Here is a 26,135-nt window from a genome sequence, read left to right on the forward strand (position 1 = left end):
ATTAGGTCTCAACACCATTTGCAATATGCTGGGGAGATAGAAAGAAAGAAGAAAAAGCTTTCTCTTCCTCAGTCATGAAGATCTTGGGGTCACAGTGACCCAAGGCCTCAGAACTAAAAGAAATAAAAATAAAAAAAAAAAAAGATTCTTACTTCCTCTCCTTTTGAAAAGTCACTCTCTGCCCTACCCATGAGAGGAAGGGCAGACTTGGCACCTGCAAGAGAAACCCAAGTTTGTAAACACCCCTAACTAGGTCTCCGCTGGGGAAAGAGGGATGACGGCAATCACTTATCAAAGAAGCCATCTTTTTCTTCTTTTTTTCTGGGATTCAACTAACCAGAACACACTCATCATCGGATTATTTTCCACTATGCATTTTTTTTGCAGGGTGGGGGAGGCACCCAAGGAGTGTTATGAAAGAAACTTAAAAAAACAAAAACAAAGTCAACATACGCATATCTCACCACATGCCTATCCCATCATACTCTCCATGAGTTTTGATATTACCTGCATCTACATAGTAGATGCTAGCAGATGTCTGCAATGAAGGATTGTAAAATTGTGAAATTCTGTGACTCCCGAAAAAAGGACACCCTAGCCATGCTGTGTCTTCTCCTGTGGGTAAAGATCTGATGCTCTGATGTAGCCCCCAGTGGTAAGCTGGAGTTCTCAGCTGCACAGGAGACTCCCCGCTTCCCCTCATGAGCTTCACTGCCTGCATACCTCCCTCAGCGTGCCTCATTCTCTACTTCTCACAAGGTTTGGGGAAAATGCAATGTACCTTCCTGAGTAGCTAGGACTACAGGCGCCCACCACAACGCCCGGCTATTTTTTGTTGCAGTTTGGCTGGGGCTGGGTTCGAACCTGCCACCCTCGGTATATGGGGTCAGCGCCCTACCCACTGAACCACAGGCGCCACCCAGTTTTCTGTTTTCAGCAGAGACAGAGTCTCACTCTTGCTCGGGCTGGTCTCTAACTCCTGAGCTCAAGCAAACTCCCCCTCAGCTTCCCAGAGTGCTGGGATTATAGGTGTGAGCCACCATGACAGGCCTACATTTTAGAATTTTAAAAATATTTTCCAAATGAGGATTTGGAACAAAAAGAGTTGCAAATCCCATTCATAATCAATCAGAATACTTAAAATGCCACCATATTCTTCTTTCTGAGTACCTGTTTGGTTGAAGTTTTATTGTAATTCAAAACTGCCGAACTTCTACCTGAGATTCTAGGGGAGGGAAGTGTAGAGATTCTGGGGGATCTAAGTCTGTTTACCTGGTGGCCAACCTGAGAATCATTTGGTCCTCAGTTTGGTTGGCTGCTTTTAGGTCTTGGCCTCATTGGAGTAAGAGGAGAAGGAAAATTAAAAGCCCATGTTTCCTTGGTCTATGTCACTAGAGACTATATAATCTAGAAGTTAACAACATGAGCTTTGCAGGTAGATGGCCTGACTTAAGGTCTCAGCTCTGATTTTAAACAGCTCTACCATCTTGAATAAGGCACTTCATTTCTCTGAGCCTCAGTTTTCATGATTGCAGAAGTGGGGAAGCTAATAGTACCTGCATTAATAGTACTGTTATGAGGATTAAGTATAATAGTACAGGTAATATGTTAAGATTCGTAGACTGTGCTCAGATTGAGTTGGTATTTGGTTAAAGGAGAAGATGAGGGACCAAGATTTAGCAGTGGAATTCCACCCCAAATCAACACACCTATTCCCCGTCTCTAGTACAAATTACCCCTAAGATTGAGGTCTCTTGTATTTTTAGGAGAACTGATACTATGGACTTCCTTAGCAGATACATAAAAAGTAAGAGAAAAATTACTATAAATACATAAATGAGAGAGAAATTTTCCAAACTGCTTGTTTTTAGGCCCTCCCATATGAAATCTCTGAACTGGGGACTGTCATCAGCTTTCCCAGGACCCAAGGACATAGCTCTGGTTATAAATGGTGCCAGTTTTAGGGGGGGAGCTGCTGCTGCTTTATCTGGGCCCAATAAACCTTATCAAACTGCTCCGTAGCCAGCCTTCAGCGCTAAGTGGAAATGCTTGGAGCCCAACGCTGGCACTCAGCCCATAGTCTCGCCTGCCTTCTTTCTGTTACCTTCTCCACCTCTTAAATTCAGGCATTAATCTCTCTTTAACACTTACTAACAAGGGCTGGGCTTTTTAATGGGCAGAGTTTATGAAGCAAGGGAGATTTTCACATAGAGTGAATATGGAGTGGGGGTGGGGAGGCCAGGACCATAGAGGATTGTTCTTTCTCTCCCATTGTTTCCAGAGATTCTCTCTTTCTCTGATTTGAGGATTAATAGGAGATTAGGATCAGGGGTTAATTGTGTAGTGTTTCTGCTGCTGCACTGGAGAGAGGCTGCTAGGTGAACGTGGACAGCTAGGCGGAAGCCATCTAGGAAGAAGCTCAACAAGTTTAGTGATTCTTTTTTCTATTTCCCTGGTGAGGTGTTAGGAAGGTCTTTTCTCTTTTTTACATTCCTTCACTCTTGCCATCCATGCAGGCCAGTTCTTTCATAATTTTCTTTAAATCCTTGTTTTCTTACAGGGTGTTTTTAGTTAGAAAAACAGTGTCTAAATAGGGACTGCTCATTATAGTTAATCAAATGAATTCTCAGGGCTGGGGTTCCCTTCTTCCCATCTCCTCGGTTTGATGTGGTTGTATCCACCGCTATCTGAGGATAGGGGAGCCCCTCCTTCACTTCTAAGAGAGCTCCCCTGCCCTGCTGGTCTGAGCACTTTCTCTGCTTATAGGAGACAGCCGTGGTGACTCTTGTTGGGACGCTTCTGTCCTTGAGATACCCCATGAGCAGATCCTGTGAGCCGGCTGAGTTCCCCTGTGTGAATTCTGCCTCCTGGCCTTCAGCAACCAGATCCGGGGTCGAGTCCTGCCACCTGCCACCTTCCGTGACCCTACAGTTCTTGGGGCCTGACTCTCAGTCTGGGGAAGTGCCAGAGGCACGCACGCAGATGTGACTCTATGTGGGTCCTGTGGAAAACCTTTGGCTCACCAGCGAGTCACGGAGAGAACATGCAGACCCAGGCCTTAGTGATTGAAGGCCGGAGTTGCTGCAACGCGGATGGGGCTCTCCCACCTCCCACCTCAATGCTCTTGGACTGAAGTCAGAGGCGGGTCCCCTGAAGAGCGCCTCTCATCTCTTGCCCCTTACCTTTGCAAGAGGGAAGGGGAAAAGGGGCGAGGGGAACTTTCCAAAGCCAGATGAAGCGCAAATTTTCTTTAGTTGCTTTACCTCCGGGATTATGGCCCTCACTCTACCCTCTAAAGTGGGGCCGCCAGGTCAAAGGAGGACGTACTTTGAGGGCCCCACAAGTTCCCCAAGCTTCCCCTCATCCCCTGGATGCCGTGCACTGAGGTGGGTGCAGTTCTGGGGAGCTCCTTCCATCCAGGCTGCTGGAGGGCAAGACTGGGAAGGATAAAAGTTTATTTCGGTAATGGATCTTGGCCTCCAGCAATTGCAACAGACAAAACGGCTGTCTTCCCTCAACAATAAATCCCGGAGAACAGGCTGGCACCTGGTCACTAAGGCCTTCATACACAGCACCCCGGGACTTCTCCAAAAGTGGGTGCTCAAGCAGGGAGGGGCACAGCTGGTGGCAGGACAAGAGGCCTGGGCTTGGGCTGGGAAGGCGAAAACCGATGTCGAGGGCTAATGGCGATGCAACCCTGAGCCCCGAGAAAAAGTGGTGAAAGGCGAGATGACGTGCACTGAATTGGGAGCAAACACTGAAACTGGGGACAAAACTGCGTTTGGAACACCGGAACGGGGGGCAAACCCAGCGCCCAGTGGAAATTAAAAACCTGGGGGTGAGGTGGGGGCTGCTCCTTGCTCCTCGCGCGTCACCCTCAGCGCTCCCATTAAGGGCTCGGAGTCCCTTGTACTCTGCTCCGCCAGCTCCGTCCTTTCTCTCCGCTCGGCCGGTGAACGGCGGCGGCCGGGGCCCCAGCAGCAGCTAGATGTCAGGCGAAGCCCGGAGCGCCGAGCGCGGGGCCGGGAGGGGAGGGGAGCAGCAGGGAGGGGTGGGGCGGGGAGCGCGCGCCGGCTCGGCCAGTGCGGGGTGGTGGGCGGGCTGAGCCCCGGGACCGCGCGGAGGGGGGAGGGAAGGGGGGCAGCTGTGGGCAGGGAGCCGGGCTCGGCCGCCAGCACTAAAGATGGAGAGGCGCCGGGGCCTCGCAGGGGAGGGGGCTCGGCGTTGACGTGGGACGCGGCGGAGGCGCAGCAGCCGGTGGTGATTTGCTAACCTCGCAGCAGAGAGGAGTTGAGGGCGAAGAGAGCGGGTACTGCGAACTGCCCGGTGATGCTGCCGCTGCCGCCGTGAAACGGAGAGCAACAGTTCCTCAGCAACACCCCTTCCCGACACAGGCACACACCCCCCAACAGGCACGCACACCCACCCCACAGTGCCCGGCTCGGCAGCGGTGAGTGGGGGGCCGGGGAGAGGCGCACCGCCCAGCGAGCGCCGCGCGCCGGGGCGCCCCGGGGCTGGAAAGGTCTGCGGGGTGCGCGCGCTCGCTCCGGCCACTCGGCCGCTGGGCTTGTGCCTTATTTTATCTGGCATGCTCCCTTCCTGCTGCTGCAACCTCCGCCGCCGCCACTTGCGGGGCCGGCTAGCAGGGGGAGACTCGGCTGTCAGCTTGGGCGCAGCTGCCTTCCCAGCCGTTCCTCTCCAAGCCACGGTCGGGGTGAGAGGTGGGGGGCAGAGCGGTCTGCTTGGGCTGAGGGTCGGGGATCGGGAGGCTTTGTACCGCCCGGAGCCCGTGGAAGAGCCGAGAACTGGTGGGTGCTCATATGTATGCGGACCGGTGCGCGGGCGCGAGATAGGATGTTGGTTTATTTGTATGTTTATTCACGGACCGGCTGGGAAGCTAGAATCGGAGGAGCTGACCAGTGAGTGGATCTGGGGCGGAGGGGCGCAGGACTGGGACTCGCTTGGGTTTTGTTTCTCTCTGAAAAAACGTGGTAGGCTCCTTTTTCTCGGTTAGACTTGATACCCCTTTTCGGGGGAAGGGAGCGAAGCTCCGTAGGGTTTTCAGCGCTCCGGGCCCTCCTTTGCTTTCGGCGGGACCAGCTGTGGCGCCAGAGCTCGCGGTGCGCGCTTGGCCACGCTCGGTGGGTGCCCGGCTCTGCACCTGATGCGTTCGGGATGCCTTTCCCACCCCGGCGCGCCCGCGGCTGGCTCGCATAGCCCCTAGTACACTACCGCAAGCGCTCGAAATGCGCACGATCCCGCCGGCGCGCGGACCCACTGGACTCACAGATGCGCTCGGCACCTCTGCTCGCCGCCTCCCCGGGACGCTCGCAACGTGCTTGGGCCGGGCCAGCCAGCCGCCGGCATTCCTCGGGGGTCACAGCCCTAGGTCGAAGATGGAGGGCCGTCCCCTTCTCGCCTTCCCTCGCATAACTCGCTCCGGGGCTTTTGTGCTTCCCCTTCGCCGCGGGGCGGGTCCGACTCCTCTCCGTGCTCCGTGCTCCGTGCGGAGCCCAGCACCGCCGACTCTTCGCCTTTGGCCCCCGTCTCTTCGCTTTCACTCTCCCTAGCTCGGATCCCTTTCAGGAGTCTGGCTTCCCGGGAAAGTTGCTTCCCCAAGTTTGCTGAAGTCGTCTCCGAGTCTCAGTGGGGGTCGCTGGGAAGTGGGGGCGTGTGAACGCGCGATCGATACCCGGAGCTCGGGCGGGCGAGCGCCGGCTTCTCCACGCGCCGCCTGGCTGGCCGCTGCAGCCAGCGCCGGCCGGATCGCGGGCGCCGAGCGGCGGGTGGGGAGACGGCTGACCCAGGGAGTCCTGATTTCTCTCAGGACCCGGAGAGCTTGTTTGGGGTAAGGAATTCAGGTAGTCACACTTCCATTCTCTCTGCTGCTCCCTCTCAGTTCTCCTAAACCCCGGCGTCTTCCGGAAAGCACAGGGTGGCCAGGCGTGGCTGAATGATCGTCCCACCTTCGACGGCCTCGGTCCCCACCCCGGGGTGGGCAGCAGCGTGTCTTGACCAGCCGTCCTGTTAACCTTTTCTGCGCGAGCTTCGTGGCTCTGGAGCCCATAGGGCTCTTTTTTCGGGCGGAGGCAAGCAGTGTTTTAAGAGTGAGGGGGAGACCTAGCTCTAATTCGCTCCCAGTTAATTTACTGCGATACTGGCCGCAGCAAGGCAGGCGCTGGCTGGGAGGGTCCTGCGCCCGTGAGGTCTTTCAGACACTCCTTAAACAGGGTTCGGGTCCTGGCGCCCCGTTGTTGATCCAGAATAGGCTCTGGGAGAGGCCTTTGTCTTCCAGCCCCGGTTTCCTTTAGACTGGGTTGTAACTCAACACCATAGATGCTGGTGCCAAGATCGCTTTTAGCACCTCTAACCAGGTCCAGCATTGCTTGCTGCTCCTGGTCATAGGACTTGCCTGCTCCTTGAGCCTGTGGGACACACTTGGATTCATGCACCCAGCCCTGTCGGGGAACCTATTTACTATGATATGCTCCATACCTTGGTGACCCATTTTCTTTCATGTTTTAGATCCTTCTGACCACTGCGTACTGTGGGCAGTAGGGCAAGGGCAGCAGCTTATGTGTGTGTGTGTGTGTGAGTGTGTGTGTGTGTATGTTGACAGGCATTGTCTGGCTATTGCACAAACACAGGTTCAGATCTTGGGTTACAAGCATGATATAACTTTGAGGCATGTGTGGTGGAGCTGACCCAAGTTAGTGTGTGAAGGGTGTGTGTTCCTTTTCGTGCCCAGGGAGGGATAGGGCATGGGTCTGTGAGTGCTGTGCAGCCCTGATAGGAGTGGAAGGTCCAGGCTGATGGTGAGAGGGTGGGCCTGGGGGACAAACAGATCTCTGTGGGCTGTGCCTCCTGGTTGCTAGCCCCAACTAAGTTTGACTCTGTTCCTGGGGCTACCACAGTGAGGCAGAATTTAGGAAAACTTCAAAGATGAGGGTTGCTGTCCAGGGAGTGGAGAGTGAAATTGACTAAAGGAAAAGGCTGAAGTCTTGTTAATTTCAAGTAAGCTCTGACACCTTCTCTTGAGGAGTTGCCCTTGCCTAGAAGGCCTCTGCTCTCAGACTTGGCTCCAGACTCCCAGGACTTCACTATAATTTTCATTTGACTTTATCTAACAGATGTTACAGTAAAGTAGTGAATTAGGCAAATGTGAAGGCAGGACCTTCTCTTGACTCTCACCATCCCTGAGCTTGGGTAGGGATTTTTGTAGATTTCTGTGTTCCTCTTATGGGGTCTTGGCAATGGGGACAGAGGGGGCATGTTGTAGTGTTTGATTTTTTACTTCTAAGGGACACTAATGAATCTGTCTTTTGTTCTCTTGTCTTTTTCCACCTCTTCCCACCTTCTCTCTGCTAGACCCTCCTTTGGCCCAGAAAGCCCACCCTGCCCGGCCACCAGAGCCCAGAAGGAAGGAGAGCCTCATGCCTGAGCCGAGGGCAGCACCATGGATCTGACAAAGATGGGTATGATTCAGCTGCAGAACCCCAGCCACCCCACGGGGCTGCTGTGCAAGGCCAACCAGATGCGGCTGGCCGGGACTCTGTGCGATGTGGTCATCATGGTGGACAGCCAGGAGTTTCACGCCCACCGGACGGTGCTGGCCTGCACCAGCAAGATGTTTGAGATCCTCTTCCACCGCAACAGTCAGCACTATACTCTGGACTTCCTCTCGCCAAAGACCTTCCAGCAGATTCTAGAATATGCGTACACAGCCACACTGCAGGCCAAGGCAGAGGACCTGGATGACCTCCTGTATGCGGCCGAGATCCTGGAGATTGAATACTTGGAGGAACAGTGCCTGAAGATCCTGGAGACCATCCAGGCTTCTGATGACAATGACACAGAGGCTACAATGGCCGACGGTGGGGCCGAGGAAGAAGAGGACCGCAAGGCTCGGTACCTCAAGAACATCTTCATCTCGAAGCATTCCAGCGAAGAGAGTGGGTATGCCAGTGTGGCTGGACAGAGCCTCCCTGGGCCTATGGTGGACCAGAGCCCTTCAGTCTCCACCTCATTTGGTCTTTCAGCCATGAGTCCCACCAAGGCTGCAGTGGACAGTTTGATGACCATAGGACAGTCTCTCCTGCAGGGAACAGTTCAGCCACCTGCAGGGCCCGAAGAGCCAACTCTTGCTGGGGGTGGGCGGCACACTGGGGTGGCTGAAGTGAAGACAGAGATGATGCAGGTGGATGAGGTGCCCTGCCAGGACAGCCCTGGGGCAGCCGAGTCCAGCATCTCAGGAGGGATGGGGGACAAAGTTGAGGAAAGGGGCAAAGAGGGGCCTGGGACCCCTACTCGAAGCAGCGTCATCACCAGTGCTAGGGAGCTGCACTATGGGCGAGAGGAGAGTGCCGAGCAGCTGCCACCCCCAGCAGAGGCTGGCCAGGGCCCCCCTGGCCGACCTGAGCACCCAGCTCCACCAGCTGAGAAACACCTGGGCATCTACTCTGTTTTGCCGAACCACAAGGCTGATGCTGTGTTGAGCATGCCGTCCTCAGTGACCTCGGGCCTCCACGTGCAGCCTGCCCTGGCCGTCTCCATGGACTTCAGCACCTATGGGGGGTTGCTACCCCAGGGCTTCATCCAGAGGGAGCTGTTCAGCAAGCTGGGTGAGCTGGCTGTGGGCATGAAGTCAGAGAGCCGGACCCTCGGGGAGCAGTGCAGCGTGTGTGGGGTCGAGCTTCCCGATAATGAGGCCGTGGAGCAGCACAGGTAGGCCCTGCCCAGCTCTGCACCTGTCACCTCTCCTTCATACCTGGAGCCGGGGTCCCCTGTCCCCTGTCTTCCTTGTTATTAGTAAAAACACGAAACAAAACAAAACAACCTACTTCTTCTGAACTCCTGGGGGTCAGTTTTTCAGAGTTTAGTTAAGGGGGCCCAAGGTCTTTCCAGAATGCATTGAGGAACTCAAGGGCCCAGTTTCTTCTTCTTTTTTTTTTTTGAGACAGAGCCTCAAGCTGTCGCCCTGGGTAGAGTGCCGTGGCATCACAGCTCACAGTAACCTCTAACTCCTAGGCTCAAGTGATTCTCTTGCCTCTGCCTCCCAAGTAGCTGGGACTATAGGCGCCTGCCACAAGGCCCGGCTATTTTTTGGTTGCAGCCGTCATTGTTGTTTGGTGGGCCCAGGCTGGATTTGAACCTGCCGGCTCAGGTGTATGTGGCTGGCGCCTTAGCTGCTTGAGCCAGAGGCGCCAAACTGGGCCCAGTTTCTTAATAAACTGCTCCCTCTCCTTTTGCTCTTCGGCTCCCGGTTATTTTTTCTGCTGTTCAGTCTGTTCTTTGCCTAGAGTGACTGATATCATGTAGGGGAAGAGGTGGGATACAAAATGAGGGTCTCCTGTGGCCTGGATCTTGCCACATTACCAAATTTCTGGGCCCCAGGGCCCCACGCAGTGGCTCCTGCATAGGCTGGCTGTCCCTATCTGCAGTCCAGGAGGGTGGGAGGGGCTGGAGGCTGCTTAGGCCAGGAGAGCAGCTGCAGGTTCTAAACATCATTCCTGGTAAATGTTCATTTTGTTGCTCCCTCTTCCTTTTCATTCTCTGATCCTGCAAATGCACTTACAGTATTTTCATTTAAATTCAAGGGGAAGGATAGATCTAGGAGTCTTGGGTTTTGCAGGCTGTAAAGTCTCATTCTTATCCCATCTCTGCTGGAATTGAATTCAGGGCTGCTCCTGGCTAGCATTGACTGCCTCTGGCTTCCGTTTCCTTCTCTGTGAAATAACCATTCATTCAGCTCTTATGACATGCTTGGTTTAGTGCTAAGTGCTTTACATGGAGTTGCATTTTCATTACAGCAGCCCTGTGAGGTAGGGAGTGTCCTTCTTTTAACATAGGATGACCCTACGACCCAGATATAAAGCCCCTTTTCTAGGGTCACATAGGTAGTAAGAGGCAGGGCTGGATTCAAATTCAGGTCTTAACCCTCTTGTACTTTGCTGTCTCTTGGAGTCACTTAGTCTTAAACAGGATCATGTCTACAATACAGAAGGTTTTGAAGATTACTTATCAGAAGCAGAGTAAATAACAGAAGGATTTAGTGGTGGGTTTGGTTTTTTTCTTGGCTTCTGTCATAAACCATATGCAGGTCATCTTACCCTCCAGTCTGACCCAGGTCAGATGAATAGTGTCAAGAAATCTAGTTTTCTCTTGTCATCAATGACAACATTTCCCCGCACACCCTCTGGCCTGCTGTTTTGCTGATCTCGGACTCTCTCCTTTGGCACCTGCTCCTCACCCCCACTTTCCTCTGTTGCTCATTCAGGTTTGGGGGTGTGAGTGAGAGGAGTTGGGGTGGGGTGGAGGTATCTGGAAGTCGTCTACTCACCCCTGGCTGGAACCAGCTCTGAGACTGCCTGATTAATAGTTCTGAGACTTACCTTCTGGAAAGTGCCACAGAGCTAAATGTAGCCGATTGTTTTTCTGGTGGGTGCAACAAATAACTGCCACTGAGGTGTGTCTTGCTGATGTTTGTACCATTCAGAAATAGGTGGAGGTTGTGCTTGTTTTTGCTCAGACTTTCCTAAAGAGGAAACCCCTTCCCCAAACTCGACCACAGAGATTTATCATCTCCTCCGGATATGAATTATTTTAGCTATGTGCTATGAGAATGAGGTATGGTGGTAAGTAATTTTTTTCCCTGGCCCTCGCCAGATCATAGTTGCTTTTACTTTACCTGGGACCACAACAGATACCATGTTCCTTGGGAGTTCCAAGTTCCCATTCATTCCTGTGGGGAGAGATGGAGCATCGGGTATGTTATATTCTAAAGAGCCTACGACAGTTATTTAACCTTTCTGAGCCTTGTTTTACTCACGTCTTAAAATGAAAATAGCCAACAAGGTTGGTGCTGAATAAAAGAAGTAAAATCCAGAAATCATTGGCACTGGACGCTTAGTCACCACAGAGGTGAAGAGCTGACCCTCTGTCCCCCATCGTAGTCAGGTCCCCTTGCTGCATGTTCCCCTTTAGCTCTGAGTTTTAGTGTGTAGTGTCCACTAGGGTTGTGCTGGCTCCGAGGTGGGACCGAGAATGTCCCTGTCCTCAAGAGCGTGAGGTGGTAAGACATTGGTCCTGGAATCTTCAATAGCATGCTGTGGGCTGCCACCAGCGAGAAGGACTCGAGAGTGGAAAGTCAGCTGCTGCAGCCCCATAAGCTAGAGCAAGGTGGCACCCATGGTGGGAAGCCATGGGGGATCAAAGAAAATCAAGAAGGGGAGAGCTCGGTGTGCTGGCTCAAGCCTGTCATCCCAGGGCTTTGGGAGGCCGAGGCAGGAAGACTATTTGAGCCTAGGAGTTCAAGACCTCATCGCTACAAAAAAAATTTCTAAAAATTAGCCAGGTGTGGTGACTCAACGCCTGTAGTGCCAGCTACTCAGGAGGCTGAAATAGGAGGATTGCTTGATTCCAAGAGTTTGAGGCTGCAGAGAGCTAGGATCCTGCTGCTGTGCTCCAGCTCAGGTGACAGAGTGAGACCCTGTCTCTTAAAAAAAAAAGTGCAGTAGTAGGGAGAAAATAGCCCACTGTAGGTTTGCCCCTTACTCTGAATGGCAGCTTCTGAGCTCCTGGCTAGATAGACTTTGTGGGAGGCTTTTTCCTCGTTGCTGTCACCCTCACAGCTCCAGGATCAATGAGCTATGTCTCCATCTCCTACTGTTCTCTGTCACCCCTGTCCCCACCCGCCTGACCCATCAGTCTTAGAAATGCTCTGGGAGTAGAAAAAACATCATTACTAGCACAAACAAAAAGGCAAGAAAAAAATCAGAGGGAAAAATTTTGATGCCAGGAAGCCATAGAATTGGGCAGGAACAGAGCAGTGATGACCAGGATGAACTGACAGGCCTCAGGGTTTTGTTTTGTTTTATTTTATTTATTTTCAAGCCAATAATCCAGAGTGGTGAAGATTAAGTAGCCAGCAGTTATTCTTGCTTTTCATTATTTCTTTTTTTTAATTTTATCTTATTTCTATTCTTGCTTTTATTTGGGGGGGGCAGAAGGGAATTCGAGGATGTTAGGGCAAAGCCCTGGGAAATGAGGTAGGTCGGGGAGTTTGTCATGGAATCCCATCAGTAGCTTTCTCCATGCCTTGATCCCAAGCTGGTGTGGAGAACTTGTTGGCTAACAGAGTGAGAATGAAACTTAGTATGGATCCTGGTCCCTGCAGTGCCCGGCAAGATGTAAAAGCAATGTCAAATGTAGTCATGGAGCCATGGAAAGAGCAAAGACACCAATTCAGTAAATCGGACGGGACTTACTCACCCAAAGGAACAGAAGGAAGTCAGCACAGTGAGAAGAGCTGATGGATCGGCGGGTAAAGACACGGTCTGGACCCCAAAATGTTCCCCTGTAGGAGCCCCCATTACGGAGGATCGTGCCTGAGGGAGGCTCATCTGCAGCTTCTGGAAGACTGGACTCACCTTTCTGTTTTCCTTTCTGAAAGGCTGGAGCAGTTCTGCATGTAGGCTTGTCTGACCATGGTCTGGGACCCAGTTCAGCTAGTTCATGTCCACTTTGTCTTGCTCAGAGTTCCATACATGTGTGATAAGATTGCAGGAGCAGCGTGGTTGACTTGAGTGTGCACATGGGCTTCATTTATAGCCCACTGCCTCCCTTGGGTCTAAATATGTCCTGAATTTAGTGCTTAGAAGCAGAGTGGAGTCTTGTTTCCCCAGGAGCCCTTGGATGTCATACAGATGAGCCCTTAGCTGGGCTGTGGTGAATATTCTTTGCAGACATGGTGGCTACTCTTGCCTGGTTTGCTCGTTCTTTCTTTCCTTTCTTTCTCTCTTTCTCTCTCCCTCCTCCTTTTTTTTTCAGGCAGAGTCTTACTCTGCCACCCTGGATAGAGTGCCATGGTGTCATAGCTCACCAACCTCAAACTCCTTGGACTTGAGCAATCCTCTTGCCTCAGCCTCCCAAGTAGCTGGAAATATAGGCGTGTACCACTAGTATCCAGCTAGTATTTCTATTTTCAGTAGAGATGGGGTCTCGCCTTGCTCAGGCTGGTCTCTAACTCCTGAGCTCAAGCAATCCACTTGTCTCGGCTTCCCCGAGTGCTAGGATTATAGGCGTGAGTGCCGCACCCAGCCTGCTGCCTGCTTCTTGAAGGGATGCTCGGAAACCACGGGCATGGTCTTAGCCAGCTCCCTGGACCCACACATGCAGCCCTTCCCAGAGGTTCCTTGGGGCCAGCTCTAGGCTGCAGAGCCATGTGGCTGAGATGTCAAAGGTCTGCCTGGCACTTTGCCTGATCTCTCTCAGATGGCCAGCTGCTCTGTTTTCAGTGGTTGACGGTGTAGAAAGCCAACAGGTGTTGACCTTGGTTTAAGTCACTTTTAGGAGGTTAGAGGTTGCCTGGAACCCTTGGTTCCCTTTCATCATTCTTTCAGGCACCTCTGCTGTCAAACTAAATTCATTTCAGAAAAGTGTGTTCTGCGGTATAATGATAGCCACAGCAATAATATTAATAATGCCTTTTATCAGTTGCAGCACTTTCTTCTTCGCAAAGCACCTTGAACGACTTTATCTCTCTTCCCCTCACAGCCTCCCTAAGGGGGTGCAGGGCTATAATCCCATATCTATGATAATGAAGTCTGAAAAACTCTCGAAACTAAAAGGCTTTTTTGTAGGTTTGCAGCAAACTCATTTAGTGGCAAAACCTGAATTGAACTGACGTGAGGCTATATTTATCCTGCTTATTTTGAATATTCATATGTTTTGCTGCAAAAATATTAATGTGTTTGATTACAGAGTGCTGCCCTAGACTCTGCTGGAGCTATTTAATACTATAGGCACCAGGGTACCTTTATAAAATCTGAACAATTCTGATTTCTGAAGCCCCCAAGAGTTTTGGGTAAGGGAGTATGGGCTATTATTGGCCCTGATTGACACATGAGGAAGATGAGATTTGGAGCAAGTAAGTGACTTGCCTGTGGTGACACAGCTATAAATGGGTAGAGCCAGGCACTCGGCTTGCCTTCTAATTCACAGTCCTGGGCGCTCTGCACCAGGCCATATAAGAACATGGGCATTGCTCTCTTGGTTCAGCTCCATCTGACCTAGTCTTGGCTTGCCAACATTATGCCTGAGTTGCCACTGTTAGAGGCTACCCCCTTCTTCCTTAACCTCAACCCTAAAGGTCAGATGTGTACTGGCTTCTCTTAGTAGCATTTTATGGCTGTTCTCTCATTCACAGATATGCCAAAATCCTTTTTGAATCCATTTCTATTTCCAGGAAGTATCCTTTTGGGGTGGATGAATGACATATGTTTTTAACCTCTTGGGCTCCTGGAAATCTGGTCTTTTGGAGAGGTCATTGGTCCTGAAGATAGCAGGATGGCTTTGTAGTGGTGGGCTCTGCTGTTGGGGAGGCCAGGGCTCTATTTTTTTTGTTGTTGTTGTTTCTTTTTTTTTATTGTTAAATCATAGCTGTGTACATTAGTGCAATCGCCTGTACCCATTCTAAGATGCACCATAGATGTGGCCCCACCCATTACCTTCCCGCCACCAAAACCTCCCCCCTCCCTTCCCCTTCCTTGGCCCTTTCCCCATAGTCTTGTGCTATAGTTGGGTTATAATCTTCATGTGAAAGCTATAATTCAGCTTCATAGTAGGTCTGAGTACATTGGGTACTTTTTCTTCCATTCCTGAGATACTTTGCTAAGAAGAATATGTTCCAGCTCCATCCATGTAAACATGAAAGAGGTAAAGTCTCCATCTTTCTTTAAGGCTGCATAATATTCCATGGTATACATGTATCACAATTTGCTAGTCCCTGCTTTTTCAGTTCGATCACCATTGACATCATTTTTTCATCCTGAGCTTTAATTTCTTCATTTTTAAAACTGGGTACTTGGATGAGGGTTTTCTGGATTGTTGAGCTCTTTAAGAAATTATTTTTGCCTTTGTGCACCTACTTGTATCTTCGTGAAGTCCTTATGGTTAATTGAACTTTGCTTGTTTTGGAATTTGGATCAGAGGTTCTGCTAGCTAAACAGGGGGTCAGCTTGATTTGATTCTGTCTGCTCTGACTTTGTTTCTTAATACTTTAACCTGCTTAGGGTTGTGGAGCCATCTGGGATCTAGAATGAGCTCTGGGAACTTTTGAAGATGATTTCTTTTATTTTATTTTCAATGGAGGAGAGTTGTCTGCCCTTTCATCTCAGTGAGAAGTCCATTTTAATTTGCTATCACTATTGGATGGAGCTGCTAATTGCTGGGAAGGAGAAAGCTATAGTTTAGCAACACCTTTTCCCTCTTGCATGCTCTAAGACAACCATTCTGAATTTTTAAAATAGTGATTATCCTCATCTGTTGAAATCAAACTCCATTCACTTCTTGCTAATTTGGGAGAGAAACATTTCCAATCACTTTTAATTTATTTTTTATTAATGAATTTAAAACAAGTCCATGTAAAAGTCTAAGTATGAGTCTTCCTGAATGAATACAGGTGTGCCTCAATTTGCTCATTGGAAGATTTCTGAATTTTCCATGACAACTAAACTAAACGTTTTCTTAGTCAAGTTCTGTTTTGGCTGGGTGAGGTAAAAACTCCCTACTTGGCGGTTGTTATTTGGATAGAAAGAAAAATTTGCCACAGCCACTCCCCTCCACCTCCACCCCATGCTTTACAAGTAGTAAGTGTACATTTTGAATATTAAGGTCAGAATCCCAATGTCACTACTTACCTGCTGTGTGACTGTGGTCATGTTATTTAACCTCTCTGTGCCTATGTGCTCATTTGTGAAATGAGAGTAATAACAGGACCTACTTTACTGGGTGGTTAGAAGGATTAATCGTCAATGTTTAACCCATGCAAGAAATGATTGCCCAGAGTGGGTGCTCCATAGTGTCTGTTGTTAGGCGTTCATTGTCATTGTTGTGAAGCAGGTCACGCTAGCACACAGGGTAAGAAGTGTGTTCGTGTTGGTGCTGATCCTGCTTTCTCCCAGAGACTGCTCATTAGCATAGGGCATCGGTTCATAGAGCCCTATAAAGCTCCCTCCGGTGCCATGTGTTGGGGCAGAGATACACAGTGTGCGTGCACTTGCGTTCCCGGAGAAGCTGATCTCTTGTACCAAGGTAGCCAGGGTACTCTTTGTCCCATTGACCTGAGACCTGGTGAGTCATCCAGTTCTTGTTTAAATTTAGCTGGGCAGCACTCCACTGCTGTCAGGTCCAAATGCAGAGGTGGCACCAAGCAGTGTCCTGTTGCTCGTGCACGTGGCCAGGCGTGGAAATCACTGTGGTCTCAGTAGAGGTGAAGAGCACAAACGCCTCCTTACTGAGGGAAGTTGGGGCTGAATTTGTGGGTGTGGGGCGTTCAGAGCTGCTTTCCCCTACCTGCCCCTTCAGTGTAGGATGCTTCTAAGAGCGGTTTCAACAAACATGGTTTTGAATGCTTGCTGCCTGTCAGGTTCTGTGCTAAGCACATTCATAGTCACTATCTCCACAAACCCTCTAGCTGCCTTTTAAGGTGGGTATTAGTTTCTCATTCCCCGATGGACTGAGGGAAGCCTGAGAGGTTAGTGGACTTGTCTGTGGTAAAGCAGTAAAGGATGGTGCGGGGAATTATGCCTGGGTCTTCCGGCTCCATGTTCCCTACAGCGGGCGACCAGGAGGCTTATTGCCTCACCACCTCTGGCCTCCTCCTTTCCTCCAGTGGCTTCTCAAGAGGAGGAAAGTAGTGAAAGTTCATAGGTCAGCTCTTTGGGGACCAGGCCATGGACTACTGCGTCATCTCTTACTAGCACAGAACGAGACCAGTGTCTAGTGATAGGGGTCTTTTATGCTGACTCAAAAAACAGAAAAAGAGAGGAAAAAGAAACCCATTTACAAAAATAAAAATCCCATGCTGTTAATTTCAAGCCAACATAATCACAAATCCCCCTTTCTACTGTTTCCCCTTAAAAGCCCCGGTGTCCTTATTATGCTGGCTCAGTCTGGAAAAGCTATGGTTGTGTTTTGCCTACGTGAGGCTTATCTCTGCAGCTGCAAGGAGGGGATCCAGTACTTTACTGGCACTGTGGGAACTTTGGCTGAAAACTCAAAAAGACCTGCTTAATTCTAAATTCTTAGCTCACTTTAGCATGGAAACGGGCTGAAAACTCAAAAAGACCTTCTCAATTCTAAATTCTTAGCTCACTTTCAACTCTGTCCTCAAGACCTGATTTTCTTCATCCGTGAACAGATTGTGTTGAACGTTGCAGTAGGAAGGATCCAAGTTAGGTAAGAGAAAGAACTTCCCGAAAACAGAGGGGCATCATGGAGAAAGTTATTAGTAGTCACAGATGTTTTGAGGAAGGGGAGAAATTCCGGGCCACTTGAAGGTTTTTTTTTTTTCAGTTTTTGGCCAGGGCCGGGTTTGAACCTGCTACCTCCGGTATATAGGGCCGGTACCCTACTCCTTTGAGCCATAGGCGCCTCCCTGAAGTGCTTTTTGAGTTTTCTTCTCTTGAGGGCCATTTGCATCACCCAGAAATAAGAAGTACAGACCTGCACGCGCACATAGACCTCCAGGCATGCAAAAAACAGGACAAGTGCTTCATCTGACACTGTCTTGGTGGGAGACAGGCTGTACTGCAGAAGCACAAAGACTGACCCTGCTAGACTTGGGTTTGAATGTAACCCTACATTGTGAATTGGGGCAAATGACTTAACCTCTGTGAACCATCCGTATCCTCTTCTGTGAAGTGAGGTTAGCCCCTGCCCCTCAGTGTGGTTTTTAAAATAAATGAAATGAGATAACCCAAGGCACACAGCAGGGACTCAAATGGGAGGTCGCCTCCCTACTTCCCAATTCTCCTGTGACCCCAGCTTGACAAGGGAACCGCCGAGCCCCCTGCCACCGTCGCCCGGGCGTTGCTTTCTTAAGTGGATTAGCTGAGCGTTGTGATCTTAATGCCATTAGGCCTGTTGGCACAACTCTCCTTGCCATAGTGAGAAGCAGATGTGGTCGACCATAATGGCCCTCAGGGTGATCCGTCAGGCCTAGAGTGCTGGGGGAACCATTATTAGTGTTAATTTGGGGGAGTCTTTTATGGTAGCTGGGGGAAATGTGGAGGGATTGTTGGAAATTTATTTATTTAAGCTGTTTAGCAGGTTAGATGCTGTAGGAGTCTACCGTGGCAGACCCCCACCGCCCCACCCATTCCTTTAAAGAAGGCCCTCTCCAGCCCCGAAGGCCGGGCTGATTATTTCCAGAGTTGGAGAGACAGCTTAGCAGGCTCCTGTTTCTTACCGATATACCTTATTAGTAGCACCTGGCATCATAACCCACTAATGGGAACCAGCACTCTCCTCCTGCGTGGCCAGTGACAAGTAGCCCTGTCAGCCGAGCTCGCCGTGCGAGGAAGTTCCTATTAGCTTTATGGTCAGGAGAACTTGTCCTGTTCAGGAAATGAATGTTGCTGCTAAAGGTCCGCGGCCCTGACCCTGGCGGCATAACCTGTGCGGGCCAGGGAGACCCTGTGCAGGATGCTTGGGATTTCAGCCCCTCTCTGGTTCTTGTCATATGTAAAGAGGGAATCATTGTGGTATGTGCAGCCTTGAACTTTTGATTTATGCAGTGAGGGCGACTTAACCGTTTCCATGCCTGATGGCTGTGCGGCCAAATATGTGTGTGTGGAGTTGAGGGGAAGGGGGGACCCCTGCATGCTAACAGGGATTCTTTCAGGAGGGGGTATTTCAGTGGAGGAATCTCTTTTCTTTTCTTTTTGCCTTCCTGTAGCATCTAAATTTCCTGCAGTTGTTACTGGGTACAGAATGATAGGATGGTGGAGAGCATTGTGTTTGGAATTGAACCTGGATTTGAATTCATCCTCCATGTCTTAGAAGCTGTGTGACCATGGTCGGACTCCTGACTACTTGCTTCCTCATCTGTGAGATGAAATTAATAACTTGTAATTCATAGGGTTGTACTGTTCAGTGGGGTGATGCGGGGTATGGCCTCTGATTGCGTATTTGAAAAGACGTGTGGCCATCTGTAATTATTTTTATCATTATAAAATGAAGTTTCAAAACATTAAAAAGAATAGAGATAGTTTTGTTTTCTTTCTGCCTTTTAACATGTGAAGACCATTTTCCCCCATCCTAGCCCGAAGTCCTTCCAGAAAAGGCTACGTAAGTTGTTTGTTTCCCCCACGGGTCATGTTTCTAAGTGTGATTTTTGCAGAGAACAGCAGTGTCTGACCTCATTCTTGAGGGGAACTTCGGCCTGACTCTTCTTGAGAAAAGATGTTTGTGAGTTGGCAAATGGATGAGTTACTTTTGCTGCCATAGTTGTCTCCACTGTTTTAAAGGCCCCTGGTGACAAAGGAGTGAACTGCACTTTCGAGGAAGTGTGCCAGAGTCAGCCCCAGAAAAGAGGGGCGGCGGTGGGGGAGGGGAAGGGGTTGGAGATGACACCTCCTCGGGAACTTTAAAACAAATCTGTCCATCTGTCTCTGGCGTTTATGGTATCATTGACGGCAGTTCAAGGAAAAATAAAAGTAAGTTCTTATCTGATCGCAGGGTTGGGTGCAAAACCCAAGGACGAGAACGGGTTGGCAAGTCGGCCGCTGGACTTGGAGTCCTGGAGAGCGTGACACCGTCTCCTTTCTGGGCACAGTCACTCAACAGAGGCACATTCTCACCTCCCCGTAGGCTTCTCTTCACTTCGCGTGGAACAACTGTGTACGCCTCAAATTAAAAGCAGCTCTTGCCCCGCTTAGAGCCGGTGAAAGCTGCTTCGAAGGCGTTTGTAGAGTAGGGATTGGAAATGTTCAATGCAAAAGTTGAATCGTGACAGTTGTCCCCTAAATGATCTGCTAAATTAAGGATCTGCTAACATGTGTGAGTCTACCTCCTTGCGTCCCCCCCACCCCGCCCCCGCCCCCTTGGCAGAAGGGATAAAGATGGTACCTAAAAACAATGTGAAGCGGCTGCTAAATTGAGTGGCTCTAAAAACATTTTCCTTTCCTTGAAGTTCAGCGTGGAAAACCAGACTGGACTTGTGAGGGATGCAGACCCACATAGAGCCCGTGTGCCTGGCTCGTTTCCTCCATTTCTAGCACAATGGTTTTCATAGCCACCTCTCCCCTGCCTTCCCCCCTTCCTAATTATCCACTGTTTTACTTTCTGTGTCCAGATAGCTACAAGAGTCAGTTTTTTTTTTTTTTAAGTTGAGTAGCTGCTAAATATTCCCCCGCAGCCAGATTCAATGGCTGGGGAGGGGGGCGAGGGAGAATAGGCCAAAGCTTGGCATCCCTTGTTGCAAAAGTGAAAAATATTTCTGTTTGCAGTTAATTTTAGTGGCAAGCAGATCATGTTAACTGGATGTAATTGCTTCCAGATATGGCCGAGGGTTTTGTGTGTTGAGATGAAGGGTCTGGTAAGTGCTTACTTCCTGTGTAAATTAGCCTATTCCATTCAGTCTTTCATTCTGGCCAGCCCTGGGTTCTGTCACTCTGTTCCCATTTTCCCCCTCCCCAGCCTGCAGCCTGGTGTGATAAGCAGCTTGCTGTGTCCCTCTGACTGCAATTCTTTTGTCACTGGGAGCTACTCTGCTCTTGGTTCTTGGTGTGAGTTTGCCCTTAAAATAATGCAAAAGGTTTGAAAAGATGCCACCTGGACCCCAGGCTATTGTCTGCCTTTTCCCCTGCAAAGGCCCATCTGTGAAGTATCTAGTCAGGTGGGTTGCTTCTTGGAACTCAACAACTTGTGGTTTTCAATGAATTTTTTTCCTGCTGCCCTTTGACCGACCCTCTTACCTTGGAGAGCATCTTCTCTCCCAGTTCATTCTACACCTTCTCACCCTAAACAAAGTGCAGGGGGTCTGAAATCTCAGAAAAGTGACGGGCAAGGAGAAGCCTGTGGCCCAGAAAGGAACCGTAAGATGTGAAGCCGCCTCTCTTCTTGCACAGCAGGCTGGTTTTAGACACACCTGCTCTTCCCTGCAAGAAAGGAGGGCGAAAAACCCAGCCAGAGAATCTTCTCCAAGCTCCGGTGGGGTTTCCAGAGTTGCAGTTGAAGAAAAGTGTTAAGATTCTTGTTCTTTCCAATTTTGCCTTTGTCCTGTGGCCAGTCCCACATTCTTAGTGCTATTTGCATAAGAGGCTGCTGTTTATCTTCCTATATCAGCTCCCCTGATAACCCCTGCTGTCTGTTTAACAACCTATGAGGAATAGATTACTTGATAAATGCCAGTTTTTCCAATATGCAAAGATAAACTGTTGGGGTCAGGGTGAGGGGTGGTGTATGAGGAGGGAGGGGACAGGTGGGGAGACAGGACCCTCTTTCAGGTTGAGGTGGAGAAGTGTGAAAGAGCCTGATGAAAGAAAGCAGGTTCTCCTTGAAGGCAGCAGCAGCTGCATTTATCACACTGTTGATCAGCTTCCTGCCTTCACCAACTTTTCTCCTCCTTCATGTGGAAATAAATGCACAGTCTCTGAGAACATTTCATTGAGTGGGTCGGCTGAGTTAATACCTGAAGGGAAAGGGGGGAGGTCATCTTTGCTTCTTTAGTCCTCTCTTAACCCTCTCCCACCCCTACTAGTTTTGGCTGGTATGTTTTAATGATGGGTGCTAATGAAAAGTATGAAAATCTGAAATCTCAATGAGTGGACTTTTTTTAAACTTTTTTTTTAGGCTAGGTGAAAAGAAAACATCTGACCCCATCACCTCGTCAACAAGCTGTCTGAGAGTCAAACAAAAGAGGTTGGACTGGAGGCTGCAGTTAGGACCCTTTCTGATAGCTTTGTTTTGATGTCCTTGTACTGTTTGCAGAGCATGGAGGGTGCTATTTAGGAGCAGGGCATCTCTTGGGCTGGACTCACTGGAAGGTTGAAACAGCCAGTGCAAAGTCCATGAGATGCCAAAGATGATGAAAGACAGCCCAGGAATTGAGGGTCAAGGGGTGCGGGGAGGCGATTCCTCACTCAAGAAAAGACTTACTGGGAGGTGGAGGAAGTGGGGTTTTCTACGGACGGACGGTGTGCAAGGAAGGGGTGGACGCAGGCTTTAGGCTTTCTGCATGAAGACCCAAGCTGAAGAATTTACTGCATTTCTTAGGCAAGTTGCTTAGGTTCTCTGGGCCCCTGTTCGCTTATCTTGTAAAACACGACCACCTTGTCTGTGGTTATGAGGATAAAACGCGCATGAAGGACTGTGGAGGTAATACGTAGACAAGTACTATTGCACTGTAAAGCTATTGTGGCCCAGGGGAGAAACTATGAAAGGAACCAGTAAAATCTTTTGTTTTGGGCACTGCTAAATTGACGGTAGTACTAACCTTGAGCTAGCAGCCAGCAGGTGAAATAATAGGTGAATAATGAAAGTGCGTTGTGAATATAAAGGTCTCCATTTACAAAAGAAGCTACGGATCTAATAAATGATTACTTAGTTCTTTGATGCTGCCACGGCCCTAGACATTTTGGAAATCTTATTTTGCAATCCTTCCCGAGGTCTGTGCCTTTTTGTTTTCTTTTTCTTTTTTTTTTGCTTTGTCTTTGGGGGGGTGGATAGATTAGACTTTTGGAAATGACCGGAATAATCCAGTGGTGAAAAATCTGGTGAATATAGTGAGTGACAGGCAGACTGCAGGCAGAGTTGGCAAGGAATGAGTAGGGAGGGCTTGTCAGCTCTGCTCTGGGGTGAATGCTGGCCTTGCTTCTTAGGTGAGAAGTGGACAAGGCCAAGGGGCTTGTGATTCCAGCCCCTGTGGCTGGCATCCCAGTAAGGAAGGAGTCTCTGCCGCAGATTGTCTGGGCCTGGCAGAGACCATCCTTGTTGCTGTAATGGTTTGGCATTTGTGGTTTGGGCTCCTGGAAGGCACTTCTGTTGTTACAAAACTGGGACCATCACAAGTTGATGTTGTTTGGGGTTGGAAAGAATGGATTGAGTTTTGACCCATATACCACAAGAGAGTGGGCATGCGAGGGAGGCCCAGTGGCCTGAGTTTGAATCCTGACTGTGTCTCTTTGGAAGGCTCTGGAGGTTAATGGAACTTGAGTGTTCACGTCCTAGCCTGGTACTTGCACACACTCAGCATGTGTTTGCCCTTTCCTAACAACTTGGACAGTGGAGGGAGGGATGCTTGCCCCTCTTCTCTATTAGCCATCCCTCTCCTATCCACTGAGCTGAGATGCACCTTAGGCCTGTCTGTCAGGCTTGGCTTTTTTGTGACCTAGCTGAGCAGGGGCCCTGTGCTCAGCCTCTCCCCCCACCCCCTCTGCATTATTTATAGTAAACCATATTAGGACAGAGTGTTAAAAAGGAAGGATGAGTCATTCCCATTGAAACCATTGATGACATAAATAAAAGCAAAATGCTTACTGTGTGTTTTACGCAGTATTTAAGGCCAGGTTGTGCTAATTTGAATGCTCCTAAACGGAATCTGTGAACGTACACAGATATGGGAAAAGATTCAGGTTTAACCAAATGGAAGTTGTTTATTGAAAATCCTTTTCAGTATCTGCTTTCTCCCTTTTATTTACTTCAGGTCCGTATTCGTTCATGCTTGTCCTTCTTGTCGACGAAAGGGACTGGCTTGTTCTCTAGCTAAGGATTGTTTATCATCTGAGTGTCCCTGTCTCCATCTCCCCTCTTGCTACCTGTTCAGGAAGGCACACAGAGTTCTCTACCTGTCCTACAGGGGTGGGCTCTCAAGAAGGTTAGAGCTGGAGGGGCCGTTAAATTTATTTATTTCAACATGCCTTTCTAGGGAGGAATAAAGAGAAGTCCAGAGAGGTTCCGTGATTTGGCAAAGGCCACACAGCAAGCTAGTAGCAAAACCAGGACCAGAGCCTGTATCTCATCCATTCTTCACTGACCTTCCTGTGACTACCCAGGCTGCTCCCCGCTTCTACTAGGATTCTAGTAAGACTAGAATCTGACTTGAGAGTAGTTTCAGATCTTTTGTGTGTGGGGAATGCTGGTGTTTTGGCAAGGTGACTTGCGTCTCGAGCGTGGGGGGCACTCATTAACCTTTCTGCTGCTCAGCCGGAGTAGGCAAATGTGCATTGAGTCTTTAAGACTTACGGGCCGGGGGCGGCACCTGTGGCTCAGTGAGTAGGGTGCCGGCCCCATATACCGGAGGTGGCAGGTTCAAACCTGGCCCTGGCCAAAAACTGCAAAAAAAAAAAAAATAAAATAAAAAGACTTATGGGCCATGCCCTGTGTCGGGGGCTTTGAGATATAAAGATTAGTGAGACATGAGACTTTGTCTTGAGTTGTAATTTGAGCAGGGAACTTAAAATGTATATGTTGATAACCATGATAAAGAGTTGAAAGCAGAGAGATTATGGTGTGTGTATACGTGTATACAAACACAGATACCGTGTAGAACCTCCAAAGTTGACCACTCCCTACACTGACCTCCTTAAGTTGACCTGATGTTCATAGACCTAATGTTCATAGACACGTACCACCCTGGAATGGGAGGCTGGGGGATCAGCTCAAGGTGCTGTAACCGCAGGGCTAGGGAGCGGAGAAGGTGGCAGCGTGGAGGAGCGGAGAGAACGTGGGCTCCCAGCCCAGCAGACCTGAGCGCACATTCTTGTGCTGTCACTTGCAGTCTGAACCGTAGTTTCCTCATCCCTGCAGCACAGTTCCAGGTATTGTGAGGGTTTCAGGTAATTTATTTAACACACCCTGCACAGTGCCTGGAATGATGCAGCTGCTCAGTAAATGTGCCAGGGGCACTCCCTCCTGATGATGCAGCCACCAGGTACACAGCTGGTGGCACCCTGCTCCTTTCCTCCTCTCTAGAGTAGCCTGAAAAGGAGCTTAGAGGGTGATCATCTTCCCCCTGAGATCGCTCCCCTGTGTCTTGTACCTGGCATTCTACCAAGATTTAATGAAAGGACATGGGATTGACCCTTGCCACCTCTTCTTGCTGGGCAGGGGAGGCTGGGGGTGGGGGGAGGACGAGGAGAGGAGGCTTCAGCCGTCAGGATCAAAGGAAGTGACACCATGGAGCTGGTCTGCTGGACTGTTACCCGTCTCTCCGACTCTCTTTTAATAGAAACCCGGTCTCCCCTCTTGCCTCCCTGATAGCGAGCAGGGGACAGCTATCTCCTGTGGGCCAGTCTCGGCTGTGGTTGTAGCTCTGCGCAATGCCTGCAAACCGGCAGTGGCACGGGGAGATAAGGGCCCTGGTGTTGTGCAACGAGGGGCATGGGCTGTTTGCCCGGGGGCTCCTGGCCCCTGGGTAACTGCTAACCTCAACGGAGGACTGACTGGGCTTGGAAACGCCATTCCAGGGCCCCTCGCTGGTTCCACTGATGCCTTTTTGTGGTTGGATAAAGGAAGCTCATGTAGGCCGCCCACAGCACAGTGTGGCCTTGGGCTACGGTGTTTGGTTGTTTTGTTTTTCTTTATCTTTTTTAGAAAAGAGAAGCTAAAAGGGGGACAGTCTTGCTTGGCGCCAATCACCCTTAGCCCAAAACAAAATAGAACAAACAGTTCCTAAATTTAAGTTCAACTTCAACTGGAGGTAGAGACGTGCTCCTTTTCTGCTTGAAACCCCCTGGTCACTGGAGGTTAGCTTGAAAAAGTTGGTTCTGGGGACTCTGGCTTGAAAAGGAGTCATGCCCACTTTCCCTGTGTCCCAGGGGCTGCTCCAGGGAACAGGTATTGTATTGCCTACCTTTTTCCTTCTGTCTTCCCTGGCCACCCACAACCCTTTCAGATGACTGGGTGAGCCCCAGCGCTAGGTCCCTGGGGTGACAGAACCCAGTACCCTGGCTCCTGGGATTGCCCTGTTCTATTGTGATGGGAGATGGGCCCGAAGGGACCTTGGTGCCCAGCCCCCTCCTGGGGTCTCATGTGTTCTGTGCCATCCAGCTTCTCTGTGGGACCCCCCCCCCGACCATGCCGAGAGGGATATAACTGTTGTTTGAGCAGGTGATTTCATTTTCAGAGCGTTTTCAACCCCCACCCTAAACCCCAGTAATTGTGCTCTGTGGGGTCACAGAGATTCTGGACCACAGCTCCAGTGATAAGCTGAGTACCTTTCCTATTTAGATGGTGGTTTTCCTCATACAATCATTTTAGTCCTTCTCATCATTCTTATAACCCTGTCTTAGATACTACCAAGTTTACAAATCTTTCATCACTATTTCATTTCATTACATCAGGGTGACTGT

The 26,135-nt window shown here is 49.8% G+C and overlaps 1 protein-coding gene across 4 annotated transcripts in view; it reads left to right on the forward strand.

Moving 5' to 3' along the window:
- The first annotated feature begins 4,134 nt into the window (after nucleotides 1-4,134).
- Nucleotides 4,135-26,135, forward strand: part of ZBTB16 (zinc finger and BTB domain containing 16) — a 189,225-nt gene continuing 167,224 nt past the window's right edge. The window contains exons 1-2 of one of the 4 annotated variants that reach the window (XM_053595319.1): nucleotides 4,135-4,450; nucleotides 7,369-8,724. In XM_053595319.1, coding sequence (XP_053451294.1) covers nucleotides 7,457-8,724 — 1,268 coding nt within the window. In that variant the 5' untranslated portion in view covers nucleotides 4,135-4,450; nucleotides 7,369-7,456. The other 3 variants (XM_053595322.1, XM_053595320.1, XM_053595321.1) reach the window with 3 other exon arrangements.

This window comes from Nycticebus coucang, chromosome 6 (genome assembly GCF_027406575.1).
Source record: "Nycticebus coucang isolate mNycCou1 chromosome 6, mNycCou1.pri, whole genome shotgun sequence".
NCBI classification, from domain to species: Eukaryota; Metazoa; Chordata; class Mammalia; order Primates; family Lorisidae; genus Nycticebus; species Nycticebus coucang.